This window comes from Rattus rattus, chromosome 8 (assembly GCF_011064425.1).
Source record: "Rattus rattus isolate New Zealand chromosome 8, Rrattus_CSIRO_v1, whole genome shotgun sequence".
Classification (NCBI taxonomy): Eukaryota; Metazoa; Chordata; class Mammalia; order Rodentia; family Muridae; genus Rattus; species Rattus rattus.
In genome coordinates, this window is record NC_046161.1 from 100,326,145 (window position 1) to 100,342,299 (window position 16,155).

Below are 16,155 nucleotides of genomic sequence, written 5' to 3' on the forward strand. Positions count from 1 at the left end.
GAGAAAGAGGTGTACCTCAGCCCTAGGGCCTGACTGTGGCCAAAGGCCCAGGCTGAGAAGCAGAAGCGACAAGCAGTCAGTGCTATGGTAGTCTTTATTAATCATATCTGCCCTCTTGACTTACTGCCCAGGTGAGGCCAGGAAGATTCCATACAGAACGGCTATTGCCAAGGTCAGGAAGGTCAGCAGGCCCAGTGGGGCCAGCAGCCCCTCCCGTGATGGGGCTTCTGGGACGTTCTCTGGAGGAGGACTCGTAGGTCGCTTGCCCCTGCTCCTGCCATTGCTGGGACTTACGTTGGCTGTGGCCAGGGGTGAGGAGGTTGTGGCAGCACACGGCCTTGGGCTGGCTGTTCCAGTAGTAGCTGCCGTGCCATACATGGGCTTGACGGTGCTAAAGGGCCGGGCGTGTTTGTCCACCCACTGCAGTAGGGCCTGTGGCTTCCACTGACAGATGCTGAGCAGGGCTAGAACGTCGCCTTCAGCCGTGTGTGAGTCCATCGGCGCTTGCCCGTACAGGCGGGTGTAGATACTACCCAGGCTGTAGCTTTTCCTCGGACCATGCTCTGAGGGGCTGCTGGCTTGCTCCAAGGTCTTCAGGGCAGCGATGCTATCCACACAGAAGGTATCGTCCAGAGGACTGATAACGCTCAGCGAAGCAAGCTCCGCCTGGAGCAGAGGAAAGTCGTAGCGGTCACCGTTGTGGGCCACAAGGCAGCAGGGCTGTGGCTGGCGCTGCAGGAAGACTTGGAGCAGGGTGGCCAGGTTGTCATCGAAGCGTTGACGCCCGTGTGCTTCCAGCCCAGCTGTGGTCAGACCTGTGATCTCACTGGCCCCAGAGCTGCAGGGTTTCCCTGGAGCGATGCAGAGAGAGAGCTTGTCCACCACACGGGGTGGTTTGGGCACCGGAGGTGGCTGCCCCTCAGACATGGAGGAGTTCTCCAGGGCATGTCTGTGGACAGCCAGCAGGCACAGCTCTGTGATTTTGGGCTGAGAGTAAGGCAGGCCAGTGGCTTCCAGGTCTAAGAAGATGAGGGTTTGCATGTGACCGTGGGGCAGGGCCTGTGAGCCCATGCTGAGCCTGGGGAGGAGATGGGGTAATGAGTAGCAGCAGAAAGGTCTAAAGTGGGCTGGGGTTGGGTGTGGTGTGGGCAGGAACACCAACACCCACAGCCCTTCTCTTCAGTCAGGTGCTGTCCAGGGCCACGAGAAGCTGATAGTAGGGTTGTTCTAGTAAGATGGATACACTACTATCCTTTTGAGGGAGGCCCTTCTCCTGGTGCTGACCACCTTCAGGGTGAGGGAAACCTGTCCTCTTCTGCCTTACCCCATACCCTAGAGGCCCCCCACACTTACCGATAAGCAGGCAACAAGGCACTCCGCTGGTTCTGTGGCTGGCAGCACTGGCTCAGGAAGTAAAACTGCCTGGGTCCACCCAGAGGCCTGCCTTCTGAACAGGGCCCGCCCTGCTAGCTAGCCGCCCAGGCCTGGCCCTCGTGCTAAAGCTCCTCCCTCCCTCCCTCCCCAAGCACCCCAGAGGCCTTCCTAGATCCATATCTGTGATCCTGCCGGCTAACAAAGTGGACTATCACTGCTGCTCCCACAATGACAACTCCCTAGGTTGTCTCTAGGATTCAAACAAGCCCGTGAGTCTCTGCCTTTCCTTTCCTTTCCCCCAGGCCTTGATCCAGGCCTTCCTAAAAAGGGCTGCCTCGTCAGCTACACAAGTTTGTTCCCCCATGGACCTGGCCCAAAGCTATGACTCAGGGTAATTCCCGAAGAGGGGCAGGGTTTTTCCTCAGGGCTGATCAGGACCATCTCAACTCCAGCAGGAGAGTCACCTAATCCAGCAGTTCCTAGTCTGCTCTGTCCCTCCCTCTCAGCCCCACAAATCAAGACTCAGGAAACAAAGCCGGTTCTCAGCAGGAAGTGCAGTTTTAATCAGTGGATGTGGCAAAGACGGTGGGGCTGGTGCCACCTTGTGGCTGGATGCTCAGGCCCTCAGCTACAGTCCATCTCGGCGTCTTCCAAATCTGTCTCTGCAGCACAGAGGTCATCCAGGGCAGCCTCTGAGCCAAAAGGAAGAGGGTTCTGAGGTTAACTTGATGGTGCTGGGGCCTGAGGCCTACCCATCCTCCCTAGAGGCACAGGAACTAACCAGTCCCTTCCATGTGTAGGCTTTGCTCCCTCAGCTACTGTGAGCAAAAGTGATACAAAAGCAATCGGGACAGATCTTTGTGGAAAAACCATGGCTCAGCTAGGCCGATTCAATAGACATAATCAAATGGGAACCTATCATACTCAGACCTAGAGCAGGAAGGCCATGTCTGCAGCGCCAGGAATGGCTCTGGTGGCAAGGGCAGACTCAGGGAAGGAGTCTGACTTTTTCATCAGCCTCAGGCAGAGGCACATGAAGGCTGTGACAGTCTCTTGATAGCTTACCTTCACAGTCGGTCACATCAGGAAGGGCTCGAATCAGCATGCTGACCCCTGGCATCACCTGGTCATACTGATGCAGGACCTCGACACAGTGCACAGTAAAGAGCTTGTCCTTCTGAGATAGGCTGTGCAGCAGCAGCACAGTGTCCCGCAGACAGCGGACAGTCTGCTTCTGCTGGTGGGTCCTTGGACCCCCTGCCCGCCGCACAGTCAGCCATTGCCTGTGCAACATCACAGTGAGTGCTCTGACTGCCTAGGGGAAGAGAGGGCACAGACTGAGGTCTTGCTCACCTCGACTCAAGGGAAGCAGGACTGCCCTTAGCCGCCATGATGTTAGCCTCCAGCCACTCACCTCTACATTGCACTGACAGTCAGAAACAATGCCAGCGGGGGAAGGGCTCTGCACACTCAGCTTGGCCAAGAGCCACACTACCTGGAACAAGAAGACATGGTGTTCACCGTGTGTGGAACCCAGTCATCATAGGCTTCTGCGGGCATTCCTAAGGTGCTCTAGCTACTTCAACTGCTTGCCTACACAAGTGGGGTACAAGTAATGGTAGTCTCAGGCTCTCAGACCTGAATCTCACCAACAGCTCACTGCTTCCAGGACCAGGATCAGGCCCCAAAACCCAGGCAGCATAATCAGGCAACTCTGCTGAGCACCACTGCAACCCAGGATGCACTTGTATTGCATCTGTGTGAGGAACCCCTAAATGTTACCCACTGCTGTCTGACACACTGACCAAAATGAATCGTAGCTCCTATTTTCCCACAAGTGGAGCGAGCCCCTGGGCTCCTGAAGGGTGAGGGTAGCGGAGTCTGAGAGCCTTACCTCTTGTTCCAGCTGAAGCCACTGTGTCTCTGAGGCCGTCTTGTCAGGCCTTGACGTGATGTACGTGTACAGCCTCAGGAGAGGGCAGCCTTCTGAAAAGGAGTCCAGACCTCACTCAGGGCCCCCTCTTCACTGTAGCCCTTGAGGGGCTCTGAGCCTGCCCCGTCCCCCCCTCTCACTGCAGACAGCGGAGAGCCGCCCTGCCCTGCGTTACCTGAGTGGGAGCACAGCTGCTGTGCTAGGCTGTCCTGGTCCACCAGAACAGAGAGCAGCTGGACAGCCAGCAGCACACACGACAGTGGCAGCTCTGAGCAGAGGCACTGTGGCAACATCGGGAACACGCAGGAGAACCTGAAGAATGGTCACAGTTATGACACGCTCCAAAAGGACACTTACTGTAGTGTGTCATGCGTTCAAATTGACTGCGCCTACTTGCTTCAAGACTCACAAAAAAACAGGTACTAAACTTTAAAAATGCTGATTTAAAAATGGCTTTTACTGGTAGGTTGTGTGCGCGCGCGTGCGATAGGTAAGGATAATCTCAGCATTTTGGAGGCAGAGGCGGGACCTACCACACAGTGAGCTGGAGATGGACCTGGGCTATATGCAGCCAAGTCTCACCACCATATCAAAACCCCTCATTTGCCCTAAAAAGGAAGACAGGACCTTATGTGGACCTTTATCAAGTAAACAGGACAGGACTCCGTGGACTGGGGATGCACGACTATACCCCAGGCTCCTTCCTGTGTCTGCTTAGGGATACAGGTCCATACCTTCAGCATGAGAAATGTCCCTTGTCTAATACAGAGGCCTGGCCAGGGCTCTAACAGGCCCAAGCGTGGGCAGAGCCACAGCCGTCTGACAAGACCAGTCACAGGGCAAGGGGAAGAAAACGTTTCTTTCCACCTGCTGGAAAACACTGCCTTCTGTCACCAGCGTGAAAACCTACTATGACGTGTATGTAAATGAATGTATGTATATGTGTGTGTGTGTGTGTGTGTGTGTGTACACACACATGAATGAGTGCTCATTCATATTTCCCCACTGAATGAGACAAAGGGATGGAACCCAGTCCTAAGGCTCAAATCGATTTGCTCTACCCACATTACCTATAGCATGCAGAAGAGAGGCCATGAGCACGTATGTATCAATGTGTACACATGTGGCATTTCAGCACAGAGCATGGAGGTGGGGACTGTCCATCAGTGTGTCATTGGAAAGTAAAGGTTCACTGTTTTGGGGTAAACTTATTTTATAGCACTTTTAAAAAATGATTATTTTGGGGCTGGGGATTTAGCTCAGCGGTAGAGCACTTGCCTAGCAAGTGCAAGGCCCTGGGTTCGGTCCCCAGCTCCGGAAAAAAGAAAAAAAAAAAAGATTATTTTTACATGGTTTTCTTTCTTTCTTATTTATTTACTTATTTAATTTGTCCTTGCTTATATGCCTGTGGGAGGTTGTCAGATCCCCTGAAACTGGAGTTACAGAGTTGTGAATTGCCATGTAGGTGCTCAGAAGAACCTGGGTCCTCTGGAAGCAAGCAGGGCTCCCATTTTACAGCATATTCTACAAATAGACAAGAGGTTGGCATTCATTCTTCAGTTGCCAGGTACTGTGGATCTCTGGGGGCTAGGGGTAGTTTAACTTGGTTGCTTGCTGGGCTGACCAGTCCTCCCTAGCCCACTATGGTCCTTCAACATAGCTGGAGAGCCCTCTTTTACAGTGAAATGTGAGGCCAGGCATGGGGATGCACACCTGTCATCCCAGGACTTGGGAGGCAGAGGCAGGTGGAGCCGAGTTCGAGGCCAGCCTGGTCTGGAGAGTGAGTCCCAGGTCAGGCAGGGATGCACAGAGAGGCTCCATCTCAGGAAGGAAAGGAACACACAGCACCGTTAGAGAAAGACCAGTGTCGTGCTCTCTGCTAAGGCAGAATTTGTTTCAAGACCCGGAACAAGGACACTGGGCAGAGACTGCAGGATTTTTGGCTACCTGTCATAACCTGCTTTATGGCCCTGATAGCACCCACCCTGGCTTTCACAAGAAGGTAAAAAGGAAGCTGGGCAGTTTATCTTGGGCACATGAGGAAATTCACAGAAACGTATTCTGTTAGGGTGTGTGTCTGAGAGCAGTGGGCAATGGCTTATCACAGTAACTGGCTTGATACTGTCCTAATATGGTCACGTGTTTTAGACAAGTTTTCCTGCTTCAGAATAGGGATTTAACAAACACTGACTGCCAGGATCTGTGTGAAGGAGTAAAGAGTTCTAAGTGTCACCTAAGCCAGCAGCATCCGAAGCACTTGGCTAGGAGAAGCATCCATTAAATAGCAGCACTCTCAATAGCTATGGGTCAATGACAGGAACAGGGTCTACCAACAGAACTGGGAATGTGTGCTTTGTGGGATTCGCTCACTAAGCACATAAGAAACAGGTGACCAGCCGGTGTGGCTGGGCCTGTGAATGGCAGTTCTTCCCCACACGCTGTTTATACTGCACTGAAGTACTGTGTTCAATTTCATACCCTAGGACAGGTAAAACTAGCTAAAAATACCAAGTGGAAAACATGGTCCAGGAATACTTTTAAGAAAAAGGAAAGTTGGGCTGGAGAGATGGCTCAGTGGTTAAGAGCACCGACTGCTCTTCCAGAGGTCCTGAGTTCAATTCCCAGCAACCACATGGTGGCTCACAACCATCTGTAATGGGATCCGATACCCTCTTCTGGTGTGTCTGAAGACAGCTACAGTGTACTCTCATATATATATAAAATAAATCTCTTAAAGAAAAAGGAATGCTGAGTTCAGATAAGATTCTGTTTTTTTGAGACAGGGTTTCACTGTTTAGCTCTGGCTGGTCTCAGATATCCACCTGTCTCTGCCTCCTAGGTCCTGAATTAGCAGCACTGGCCATGATGCCTGGCAGAGCACCAGTCAGCGGTAGTGCTCTAACATAGCAACTGGCCTTATACATACTCGCTGTGAGGAAACAAATGGACGGTTGGTGGAGGGCGGGCTGGCAGTACTTATAATTCTCTCCACCTTGCTCTTCATGGTCTCAGTTCCCAAGTTAGGAACTTACAATTTTTTAAAGATTCATTTATTTACGTAGTTTACTTTGTGTATGAATGTTTTGTCTACATGCATGTACATGTAGCACATGCATGCCTGCCAGATTCCTTGGAACTGGGGTAACATGGTTGTGAGCTACCATGTGGTTACTGGGAATCAAACTTGGGTCTTCTGCAAGAAAAACAAGAACTCTTAATTGCTGAGCCATCTCTCTAGCACCCCAGTTAGTAATTTATAACAGTGGTTTTTTGTTTTGTTGTTTGTAAGCTAGATTCATTATACTATGACTTCCGACCAACTACTGTTAAAGCAGCAAGTACCTGAGATGGGGAATAGATGTGAACACAGCTGGGCATGGTTGTGCACGCCTTTAATCCCAGCACTTGGGAGGCAGAGGCAAGTGGACCTCTGTGAGTTCGAGGCCAGCCTGGTCTACAGAGTGAGTTCTAGGACAGCAAAACCTGTTACACAAAAAAACCCTGTCCTTGGTGGGGAAAAAAAAGCAGACACAAAGTTGATAGACTTGCCCCAAGGCCAGCCCATGGCTATAGACACTCCTGATACTCTACTTCCTTACAAAACTCTACCTCATTGAAACACGCTGGGCCCTAAGTTCTTTACCTGACCCACATCTTGGGTTCAAAGGCCTCCTAACTCAGCCTTTGTCCAAGGCCAGCCACTCTTCCTAAGTGGCCTGTTACATGTGCCTTTGCTTACCTGGTCCCCTTCCCATTACCTCAGAACTCCCTGAAGCCAGCCATAGCTAAGTAGTAGGATAGGTCAAGGTGTGAACAAAGTGCAAAAGCCACAGGTTAGACCTCAAGAGGTCAGGCAGACCCATGGAATCAGGCCTCCTGGGAGTTGTCTTTATACCTGGGCAACAAATCAGAGGAAGCGTTTTCAGCTAACTTCACCAAAACTTTGAGGCACTGGCTCAGGACACTGGCTTGAAATTGACCTGATGTTGTAGAAGAGAACGCCATCAGCTGAAGAAGCATCTTCAATAGTGGGTGCTGGTTTTGGCCATGAGCGTCTTCCCTGGAGGCTGAGACTGTATCTGCACAAGTCTGACTTAAGTCTCCTTCCCGGGCAGCAGCATTGGTCCCCATGCCTGACAGTAACAGGCAGACCACTGCCCCACTGTGGCACACCAAGTGCTGAAGGACGCTGAGCGAAGCCACAGAAGTACTTTCCAAGCTACAAATGGAGTCCTCTGGGCTAGCCTCTACCCCAGAGCTCATGTGGGAGGTGTCTGTCGGAGAGGCCCCAGGTGCCCCGCTCTTCTTAGCTGGGGTTAAGTCTTGTAGAAGCTGGCAGTGTAAGCCAATGAAGAACTGTACAAGAGGGAGGAGATGTACAGCTCCAGGAAGCTGGCAGAGCGGGAAGACTCTTCTGCCTGCTACATCTCCATCATGTGAGCTCTCACTCCTGGCAACCAGATTTAATCCAGTGAATGCCAAGTTCTGTGCTTCTCTCAAGGCAGAGGGGGAAAATGGCCCATCAGAAGAGCTGACGGTCCTGAGGCCTGAAGTCCCAGGCAAAGTACTGGAAACGAAAGAAAATAGATTAGGTCAGGGACCCCAGATCACCTGACTGCCAAGTTCTTTTTAGCTCCCCAAACATGCCACAAACCTCTCATGTCAGCCAGAACCAGCAAAGTGTCTGCTTTGTGAAAACTCCCAAACAAGCCTTCTGGGAGCTCATGCTTACCTGAGCCCTGCTGGCTGCAAGACGGGGCCAGTGGGAACCTCAGCTCCACTGCTCAGAAGGTGACAAAGACCTAGAGATGACCCTGGCACCAAAGGTTGCTTCAGGAGCAAGTTTATCAAGATAGAACCTGCAAAAGACAAGGTGACTCTAGAATGTTCTGACATGGGAGGGCTCTTCCTCCCTCCCTCGGGTTTTGTTTTTTTTTTTGAGACGGGGTCTCACTGTGTCACCTCCTTTGGTTTGAATTCATGATCCTCCTGTCCCAGTCTCTAAGACACTAGGATTGCAAGCAAGCCTGACTACTGAAGGCCTTTTCTATGGCCTTGGAGGGAAGAAGTGAGGGACCTTTAGATTCACTGTGTCTAAGCTTCTAAACTCTGTTACGATGCTTCTGGGGACAGAAGGCTCCGGAAATACCTGTTCTTAGCTTTAAAAACAAAACAAAACATCCTTATACTATTGACCAGCAAACCGACCTATCTACCTACCTATCAACCATAAACCCATCTATCTGTCTGTCTATTTATTTCTCTCACAGATATCCCCACCTCTGCCTCTGGAACACTGGCACTAAAGGCATCACATAATGCCACACCTAAGATTAATTTTATTTACTTACTTATTTTATGGGCAAAGGGGATGTGTGCCCCAGTGCACACGTAGAGATCAGAGGACAACTTTTGATCATGTGGATCCTAGGAATTGAACTCAGGTTGTCAGGCTTGGGGCAGACACCTTTACCCACTAAGCCGCCTCACCAGACTACATTGTTTTTCTCTTTAAGTCAGACTCCTGTGTGCCCAAACACTAAAGGACGCCTGGGACAGGGCTCTCATACAACTCCCTTAGGTAATTCTGTGCATCACAGAAGAAAGTGGGAGCCACACAGGCTCCTACAGAAAGCAGGTCTTCTGGTACCTTGAGTGTTTTTTCTCTGTACCCAGCTGTCAGCGAGAATTTTCTGCTGCACGTCTTGCTTCAGGAGGTTACCTCCCACATGGGCTTTATTATCCGAAACTAGAAAAAAAATGAGTCGAAAGCTGAGTATAAAAGAGCAGGTGTTCCAGGAACTCCTACATATAATATTTAAGACGGGATAATCTCTTTAAACACATTTGAAAGCACAGCCAAAGTATCTCCAGATCCCTAAAAAGAAAACCTGTTTGCCTCACCTAAAATGGAGCAGTGTAGTAAAAAGAGTACTCTCCAACTTGACCCATTTTTCTTTTTAGGTCACAGTCATTTGTTTCACAGAGCAACCTATGATTAAAGGTCACATTAGCTGTTTCACATACAAAGAAACTGAAATGCTGAGGTAATGCACTTGCCCAGATCACGTAAGCCAGTAAGTACGGTTGAGTCTTACATCCAGACTGCTCTGCCTGCTTGTAACCTGCTGTGCAGCGCCCCACTAGTTGGGGTCACCAAACCTGTGGCTGCAGTTTCTCAAGAGAGCAGTGGCAGTGGTGGGAAGAGAGGCAGAGTGTCTAACTATAAAGTGGTACAGGAGAGGCCCCTTGAAGGACTCTCGGCCTCTTGTGTCTCTATGTGTCAAACTGTTGATGCCCAGAAACTGAGAGAAGGAAAGTGAGTGTTACTGTTTCTGCACTAGCTGGGGCAGTCCATTATACAGCACCAATTACTAACATTTGACTTACCCTCTTGGCCCACCAGAAATTTGTGTCCTGCCTCAGTCTGACAGGGGTGGAAGAGAGGCGTGTTAGCACTAAAAGACTCCTTTGTAGGGAAAGTTGTTTTTCCAACATGTGGAGAACATGCTTCTGACTTTACAACCACAGAAGAGCCTTTCCTAGGACTGGAAAGAGTTAACTATGAGAGCACAGCAGGATGTTTAAATACCTAGTTATTAAATTTCTAACATCAGCTTTTCACATCTAGATACTTTAACTAGCGGTTTTATGGGTATGTCAGTCTGTGTTGAAGGGTAGCGTTTATTTTCATATCTCTCAGGCATCCAAAAAAAAGTCTTAACTGTTGAACACCCAATTTTTAGTAATCAGTGCCTGGATCCAAAAACTTCTAAAAGAGAGTCTATCGTGGGGCTGAAGATAGGTCAGCAGTAAGAGTGAACACGGCCCTTACAGAAGATCTAAGTTCCTTCCCAGGACCCTTGGCCGGCAGCTTGTAAGTGCCTGTAACTCCAGCTCTGGAGAGCCCAGCGCCCTCTTCTGGGCCCTGTAGGTAATGCATGCACAAACATACACAAACGTGTATTTTAAAAAGAACCTTCAGGACAGAGGGTCTGTTAGAAAGTGTACTGGAAACTGAGTAAGCTCCTCAGCACACAACACCCAGGCCTTCTTCCTATTGCTGAGGGGTAAAGAGTGAGGACCAACCTCCTCATCTCTCCTGTCTCACCTGAAGCATGCAAGGGAAGGAGAGTTCAATCTCACTCTGCCCAACATGGGCAAAGGCAGGAGAAGGTTCCATACCAGAAAGAGTTCAAATGTCAAGGCTGATAGACACATGAGAGACTGCTATGGGAGGCAGAGGGCAGGACACAGACCATTAACAAGCTGAGCACATCTGGCAGCAAAGGAGGGGCTGTAAGACAAAGGTCCCAGATAGCAAATGAGCAAAGGTATTTTACGTAGCCAGGACTGAAATACATTCATGCTTAGGGAAGGAGGGTTATGCTAATTAAACAAATTACATAAAAATGAAGGCTGGTGTGTTTTCAAAATTTGAAGAAAGGCCTACCCTGAAGGTGGGTAGTAGTTCCACACCATAGCCCAGGGTCCAGGATGGGCTGAAAAGGGGCCATGAGGAACCTAGCCAAGCACCAGCGTTTACCTCTCGGTTTCCCGCTCCACTCAGCTGTGAGCTCCTGCTGCCGTGCCTTCCCCATCATGATGGAGTGCACTCCCTGCACTGTGAGCCAAAACAAACCTTTATCCTTCCAGCTTTTTAGTCTCAAGGGACCGTGTTACCGGGGCCTCAGTAAGGGAAAGCACACCTAGAATACTGTAGTGGCTCAGACCAACCAAGCCACCTTTGCATCCTTCAGGAATGAGGGCCTCAAAACAATGCCCTTCAGTCCCAACAACCCAGAGAGTTGTCAGGCTTTTTGCAAAATGATGCCAAACTAAACTGTCAGTCCAGCACCCCTTACCTGATTTGGGAGACTGACGGAATGGTTAGTTTATTTGTTCGTTCGTTGCTCTGAAGCTTTGTCCTTAATTCATTCATTTCTGCATCTTTAAACTGGAGTTCAGACTGCAGTGATTGGAGCTGAAAGCCAAAGATATTTATGGTAGCACTACCATACACACACACACAAATACGTTCGTGTGGTGCACCCCTTTAATCTAACACTCGGGAAGCAAAGGCAGGGGTGGGGAATCTCTGTGATTCCACATATTGACTTCTGAGGCTGCCAGAGTTACAGAGAGTCTGTCTCAAAAACAACAACAATAATAAATTCCTTAGCTTCCAAACTTCAAGTTAGTAAAGGAAAACAATGAAAAATACATTATCAAGGTCTGCGGTAATATAAATGTCCTCAAATATTAGCCTTTTTTCCTTGAAAAATACACTAGAAAGATGTAACAGACTCTGTTGTGGAAGTAATCTATGAGGGCTCAAATACCAGCCCATTGCCTGTTTAGCTTCACTGAGTCTAACAGGAACTTAGCATTCTCGGCTGGGACTGAGCATTAGAGAAAGCGATGGCTGAACAGTACCCAGCACAGAGCTGGGGAGAGCGATGTCTTATCTCGGCAGTAATATGCCCCACCCCACCCCACGCTCTGCTCCCCAAACTGCTGTCAAACTCTCAATCCTCTTCAGCTTTCACATGGATTGGCCGCTAACATCATCTGTTAGTTCCTTAGTGGTACTGGGGTCTTCTTGGAAGTCTGAGCAGATTATCTGGAAGCGTTACCTCAGTCTGTGTGTGAGTATATGCTGAGATTGGCCTGTCTGTGTGTCAGGAAACTAGAAAGAGGGTCAGAAGGGGGATTGAAATCTTAAGCAAGTGAGGAAACAGAGTAAGGGATACATGTACTAGGAAAGCAAAGAGAGAAAAAGCAACCGTAGCTCAGGTGGAAGGGTCTGCCTGGGATGCACGCCCAGGGCTGAGTAAGGAGGCCTGGCAGCGGTTATGACTGCAATCCAGGGCTCAGGAGGCAGAAACAGGAGGTTCAGAAGTTTAAGGGCATCCTTGGCTACAAAGTGACTTTAAGGCCAGTCTGAGCTACATTACCAGATCACAAAAAAATAATGTTTGGGCTTCCTGGAACCTTCCCTCTGGTGGAGCAAGGGTATGTGCACAGAGAACTTGCTATGGGAACAGGTAATGGAGGCAGGCACTCAAGCTCCTGTCCCCACCACTGCTCCCGACACTGGAAAGGAGGCGTAGTGCACATCCAACTGAAGCATCCACAGATTCTAAAGGAAAGTGGTGCTGAGACTGGTACCTACCATTTCTCTTTGAACACGAGCTCCCTTTCCTTCCTCTGCCTGTGACTTAAATGAGACTTACCTCTTTCAGAACCCGGCTGAAAATGGGCTGCCTCTTTAAAAACTTTAAGTTTGAGATGAGGGAGCCTTTCATTTGGCTTTCTGAGAAAGGATCTCACTGTATAGCCCAGGCTGGCCTTGGACCCATGGTAACCCTGTTGTACCAGTCTCCCAATTTATGCCCAGCTGAGGAAGCCCAAATCAAAGCTCTGGAGTTTTGAAATGTATGAGGACATCCAGTCAGAACCCCTGCTGATAGAGCAACAGGTCTCACAACAGAGAGCCTGAGATGTCTGGTTTACACCATCTGAAGCCCTACTATGTCCCTGTCTTCCTAGACTTGGATGTGATAGCTAATGTATTTCCTTCTGGCTAAGCCGAGCCAACTGGATTTCTAACCTACCAAGGAGCCTAATTCAAGCCTATCCTAGAGATTCTAAGCTAGTGACTTGTTCTTGCCAAGAACCACAACCACAGCAAGGCAGGGCCTCATCTTACTCCTTGTCCAAAACAAATGCAGACCTCGGAAGAAAGGCACATACCACCCACTAAGAGCCGAGAGCACTTAGACAATGGCTGTGTATTTCCAGGCAAGGCTGGTTGGTTACTGCTTTTATTTTGTTTATTTGTTAGACACAGGGTCTCACTTGACTGGACTGGAATTCACCCTGCAGTGAGCTGGCTCAGAGCTCAGAGAGCTCCACCTGCCTCTGCCTCCTGATTAGAGGCATGTGCCAGCTTGCCTAGGCTTGGTATGGCTTCTACTGTAACTCAGCGGTAGGCGACACTACTGTCCGTCGCACGCAACACAAATGTTCTAGCTCACCTTTTTGGAGAATTCCTTTTCCTTTTCACTGAGTGCTTGAGTCTTTTCTTGCTCAAGAAGAAAATGTGATCTTTTCTGTTCTTCTAGAACGGATTCTGTCTGATGCAGTGAGTCACGCAAAATTTTAATTTCTCCATTCTTAATTAGGATTTCTTCTTCCATTGCTTTCAGCTATAAATTAGGCCCAATTAGCAGATATTCAGCAACAACAGTTTCCGAATACGTTCACCACTGACATAGATTTTTTCAGCTTTAACACCACAGATCGCACCCTACATGGACTAAAATTCCATGTTATATTTCTGGGTTTCTTGGGCACCTACAGATGGCCCACATGAGAGATGTATGAGAGCTTGCAACACCTACAAAATAGCAGCCATTATGATGGCATGTTCCTCAGATAAAGACAGGCTGTGGAGGCTGCAGAGATGGCTTAGCAGCTAAACGCACTCACTGCTCTTACAGAGGACCCAGGTTCCATCCCAGTACCCATGTCAGGTGGCTCACACCAGTTGTGACGATGGTTCCAGAGGATCTAACACCCATGACATTCACAGGTACCTGCACACATGCAGTGCATATAAACTCGCACAGGCTCACGTATGTACACAGAGTAAATAACGTATCAGGCATTCCTTCCCCACCTCCTGTCATTTCAGAGAGGTGACTCCAGGTGCTTGTTTTAGATATCTTTATGTATTTTACCCATGTTTTCTTAATACATAAACACATGAATCAGCTACAAATACGGTAAGTTAGGGCTGGAAGTATGACTTAACTGTAGCTATGTATGTGTATAGCATGTGTGAAGGTAAAGTCCTAGGATCAATTCTCAGCATTAGAACCAAACAGGCAAACAAGGAAACCCAAAAGTTACACACCTTTTCTTTAAGTTCTCTGTACTGTATCTGAAGTACTTCTAATTCAAAGTTATCTTTAACTGGAATATCTTCTCTGTTTTTCCTTACAGGACTATTTGGTAACCCATCTAATCGACGGACCTTATGAGCACCTGTATAAAAAAATTAGGTTGAGCATGGTGGCACAGAACTGTAACCCCAGCACTTAGATGACTAAGGCACCAGGATCTCAAGTTCAAGGCTAGCTTAGTTATAGATGGAGAACCTGTCTGGAAGAAAATACACATGTATATATACCTGGGGGCTCACTATATACCCACCATTGTCATAAAATGCAAAAGGAGTCCAAGTTGAGAAAGACCCAGTAAACAGTATTTATCAGTTCTGATCTCAGAACATGATATAAACGCATAGAGAATCCTTCTGGCATAGCCTATCTGAATATTCCCCCTTTCGACCCCCACCCACTTTCTGTAGTCTCAGCTCATGGCTGAAAGGAGTCTGCATTGGCTGTGCCTCTATTATGAATACTATTTACTGAACACACTAGGCACAGGATCTGCTGGTTTTTAAAGACCGATGGTGAACAAAATGGATATGTTCCAGGGTGGGGGCACTCCAGGGTTAGAGTAGAGTATGGGATGATGAGTGATGTAGGGCCAAGGGGTGGGGATGGGGAGGTGCTGCCTTGTACCACTTCGTGGAAACTAGTGCCTAACCACTGCGGCATAATACAGCTGGTCAGCAATGAGTGTTTCCCAGGCAATATTGCTGGAAGGATGGAGGACCGACCACATTTCCAGGGATAATCCTATTTTTCGGATGCTTTAAATGCTAAGTACATTTGCAAGATGTCCATCAAACCCTTCTGACACTTAACTTACTCCCCAAGAGTGTAAGCTCTAAGAGAGAAAGCAGCTTTGGCATCGCTCGCCCATTGCTTGTGGCTGTTGCCATTCCTCACCTTTGGGCAACCAGCATTGGTGGTGTATGAATCTCTCATCTCTTGCCTCTGACAGAAGCTTTCTGCCCAAGGGTTTCTAACAATGGGGTGCATAACATTTAAATCCTCTCACATGCGTTGTGACGGTCCTGAGGTGATCGTAGTCATGTTTCAAGGAAAATAATTAATAGTCTAGCTGTCTATATTTCAAATCTGCATATGTGAGGCCCTTTGACTTTTTTTTGTCTTACCACCAATTTAGAGGGTTGTTTGAAACAGAACCGCGTTTCGATCGGGTGCTATTTCGTTTTTAAAAGTGAGAGGGTAACGTCGGTGCAAGCAGCCAGTACCAAAACTACCAAGCTGAAGAGGTCTGCACCACCCGCCGTGGAACACCCCCCGCCGCCCCCCGGCACTCACAGGACAGGTTCGGAGGCGCGACCGGACACTGGCTCAGGGCCTGTGACGCGAGGATGTCGAGTTCCTCTAGGTCGTCCGCAGTAAATTCCGCGTGCTCGCCGAATGGGTCTTCGGGGTCCGGAACTGTGGTCTCAGAGAAGCTCCGGGCCCGCTTGCTCGGAGGGTTCTCGATGGACCGAGACAGACCGAGGAAAGGCTCCAGGCCGCCACTCTGCTTCCTGTGGCTGTTCGGTGCGGGAGTCCCGGCCATGACTACCTTCAGCTCGCAGCATCTGAGGACGCCAAGCACAGGTTGATCGGCAGAAAGCCTGAGATGGCCCAACCGCCCGCGCGCCGCCGTTCCCCTCAGCTACTAGCGTCTCCCCAGCCTGCGGGCCAATCAGCTGCCAGCTACGGGGCACAGATGGGTGACGTATACAGAGCGCGCCGTTACCCGGGACAGGTTCCTGCCTTGCTGGGCTCAGTACCCTGAGGTCCCCGGCAGTACCAGGGCATTGCAGTGCTGTTAGCATTACCCCGGTTGCGAGATGGAGGACCGTCTGCCCGACCTCACCTGTGGCTGTCCCCCTGGCACTGTCTAGAGTA

The 16,155-nt window shown here is 49.4% G+C and overlaps 2 protein-coding genes across 4 annotated transcripts; both read right to left on the minus strand.

Annotated features, from left to right (window-relative positions):
• Positions 1–76: 76 nt before the first annotated feature.
• Positions 77–1,690, minus strand: Trex1 (three prime repair exonuclease 1). The gene is made up of 2 exons (XM_032910699.1): positions 1,354–1,690; positions 77–1,078 (listed from the first exon to the last, which is right to left on the minus strand). The coding sequence occupies exon 2, from the start codon at positions 1,069–1,071 to the stop codon at positions 121–123; it is 951 nt and encodes a 316-aa protein (XP_032766590.1). The 5' UTR covers positions 1,072–1,078; positions 1,354–1,690; the 3' UTR covers positions 77–120.
• Positions 1,691–1,909: 219 nt separating this feature from the next.
• Positions 1,910–15,944, minus strand: Atrip (ATR interacting protein). 3 transcript variants are annotated; one of them, XR_004388833.1, is made up of 13 exons: positions 15,571–15,944; positions 14,229–14,359; positions 13,348–13,518; positions 11,173–11,291; positions 9,698–9,855; positions 8,958–9,056; positions 8,040–8,166; positions 7,203–7,874; positions 3,483–3,619; positions 3,269–3,360; positions 2,789–3,130; positions 2,440–2,689; positions 1,910–2,066 (listed from the first exon to the last, which is right to left on the minus strand). XR_004388833.1 is itself a non-coding variant. In XM_032910700.1 (13 exons), exons 1-13 carry the CDS (start codon positions 15,818–15,820, stop codon positions 1,999–2,001), a joined length of 2,355 nt encoding a protein of 784 aa, XP_032766591.1. In that variant the 5' UTR covers positions 15,821–15,940; the 3' UTR covers positions 1,914–1,998. The 3 variants fall into 3 exon arrangements, 1 of the variants encoding a protein (XP_032766591.1); XR_004388834.1 differs by having other exon boundaries at positions 1,914–2,066; positions 2,440–2,685; positions 2,789–2,869; XM_032910700.1 differs by having other exon boundaries at positions 1,914–2,066; positions 2,789–2,869; positions 15,571–15,940.
• Positions 15,945–16,155: the final 211 nt, after the last annotated feature.

Excerpts from the sequence above, each read along its gene's own strand:
- Trex1 (XM_032910699.1), bottom strand. The coding sequence starts at position 1,071 with ATGGGCTCACAGGCCCTGCCCCACGGTCACATGCAAACCCTCATCTTC.
- Atrip (XM_032910700.1), bottom strand. The coding sequence starts at position 15,820 with ATGGCCGGGACTCCCGCACCGAACAGCCACAGGAAGCAGAGTGGCGGC. Across the intron at positions 9,057-9,697 it reads ATTTCTGGTGGGCCAAGAGG|TTTCGGATAATAAAGCCCAT; the intron begins GTAAGTCAAATG and ends TTTTTTTTCTAG. Across the intron at positions 2,067-2,439 it reads TGATGTGACCGACTGTGAAG|AGGCTGCCCTGGATGACCTC; the intron begins GTAAGCTATCAA and ends CTTTTGGCTCAG.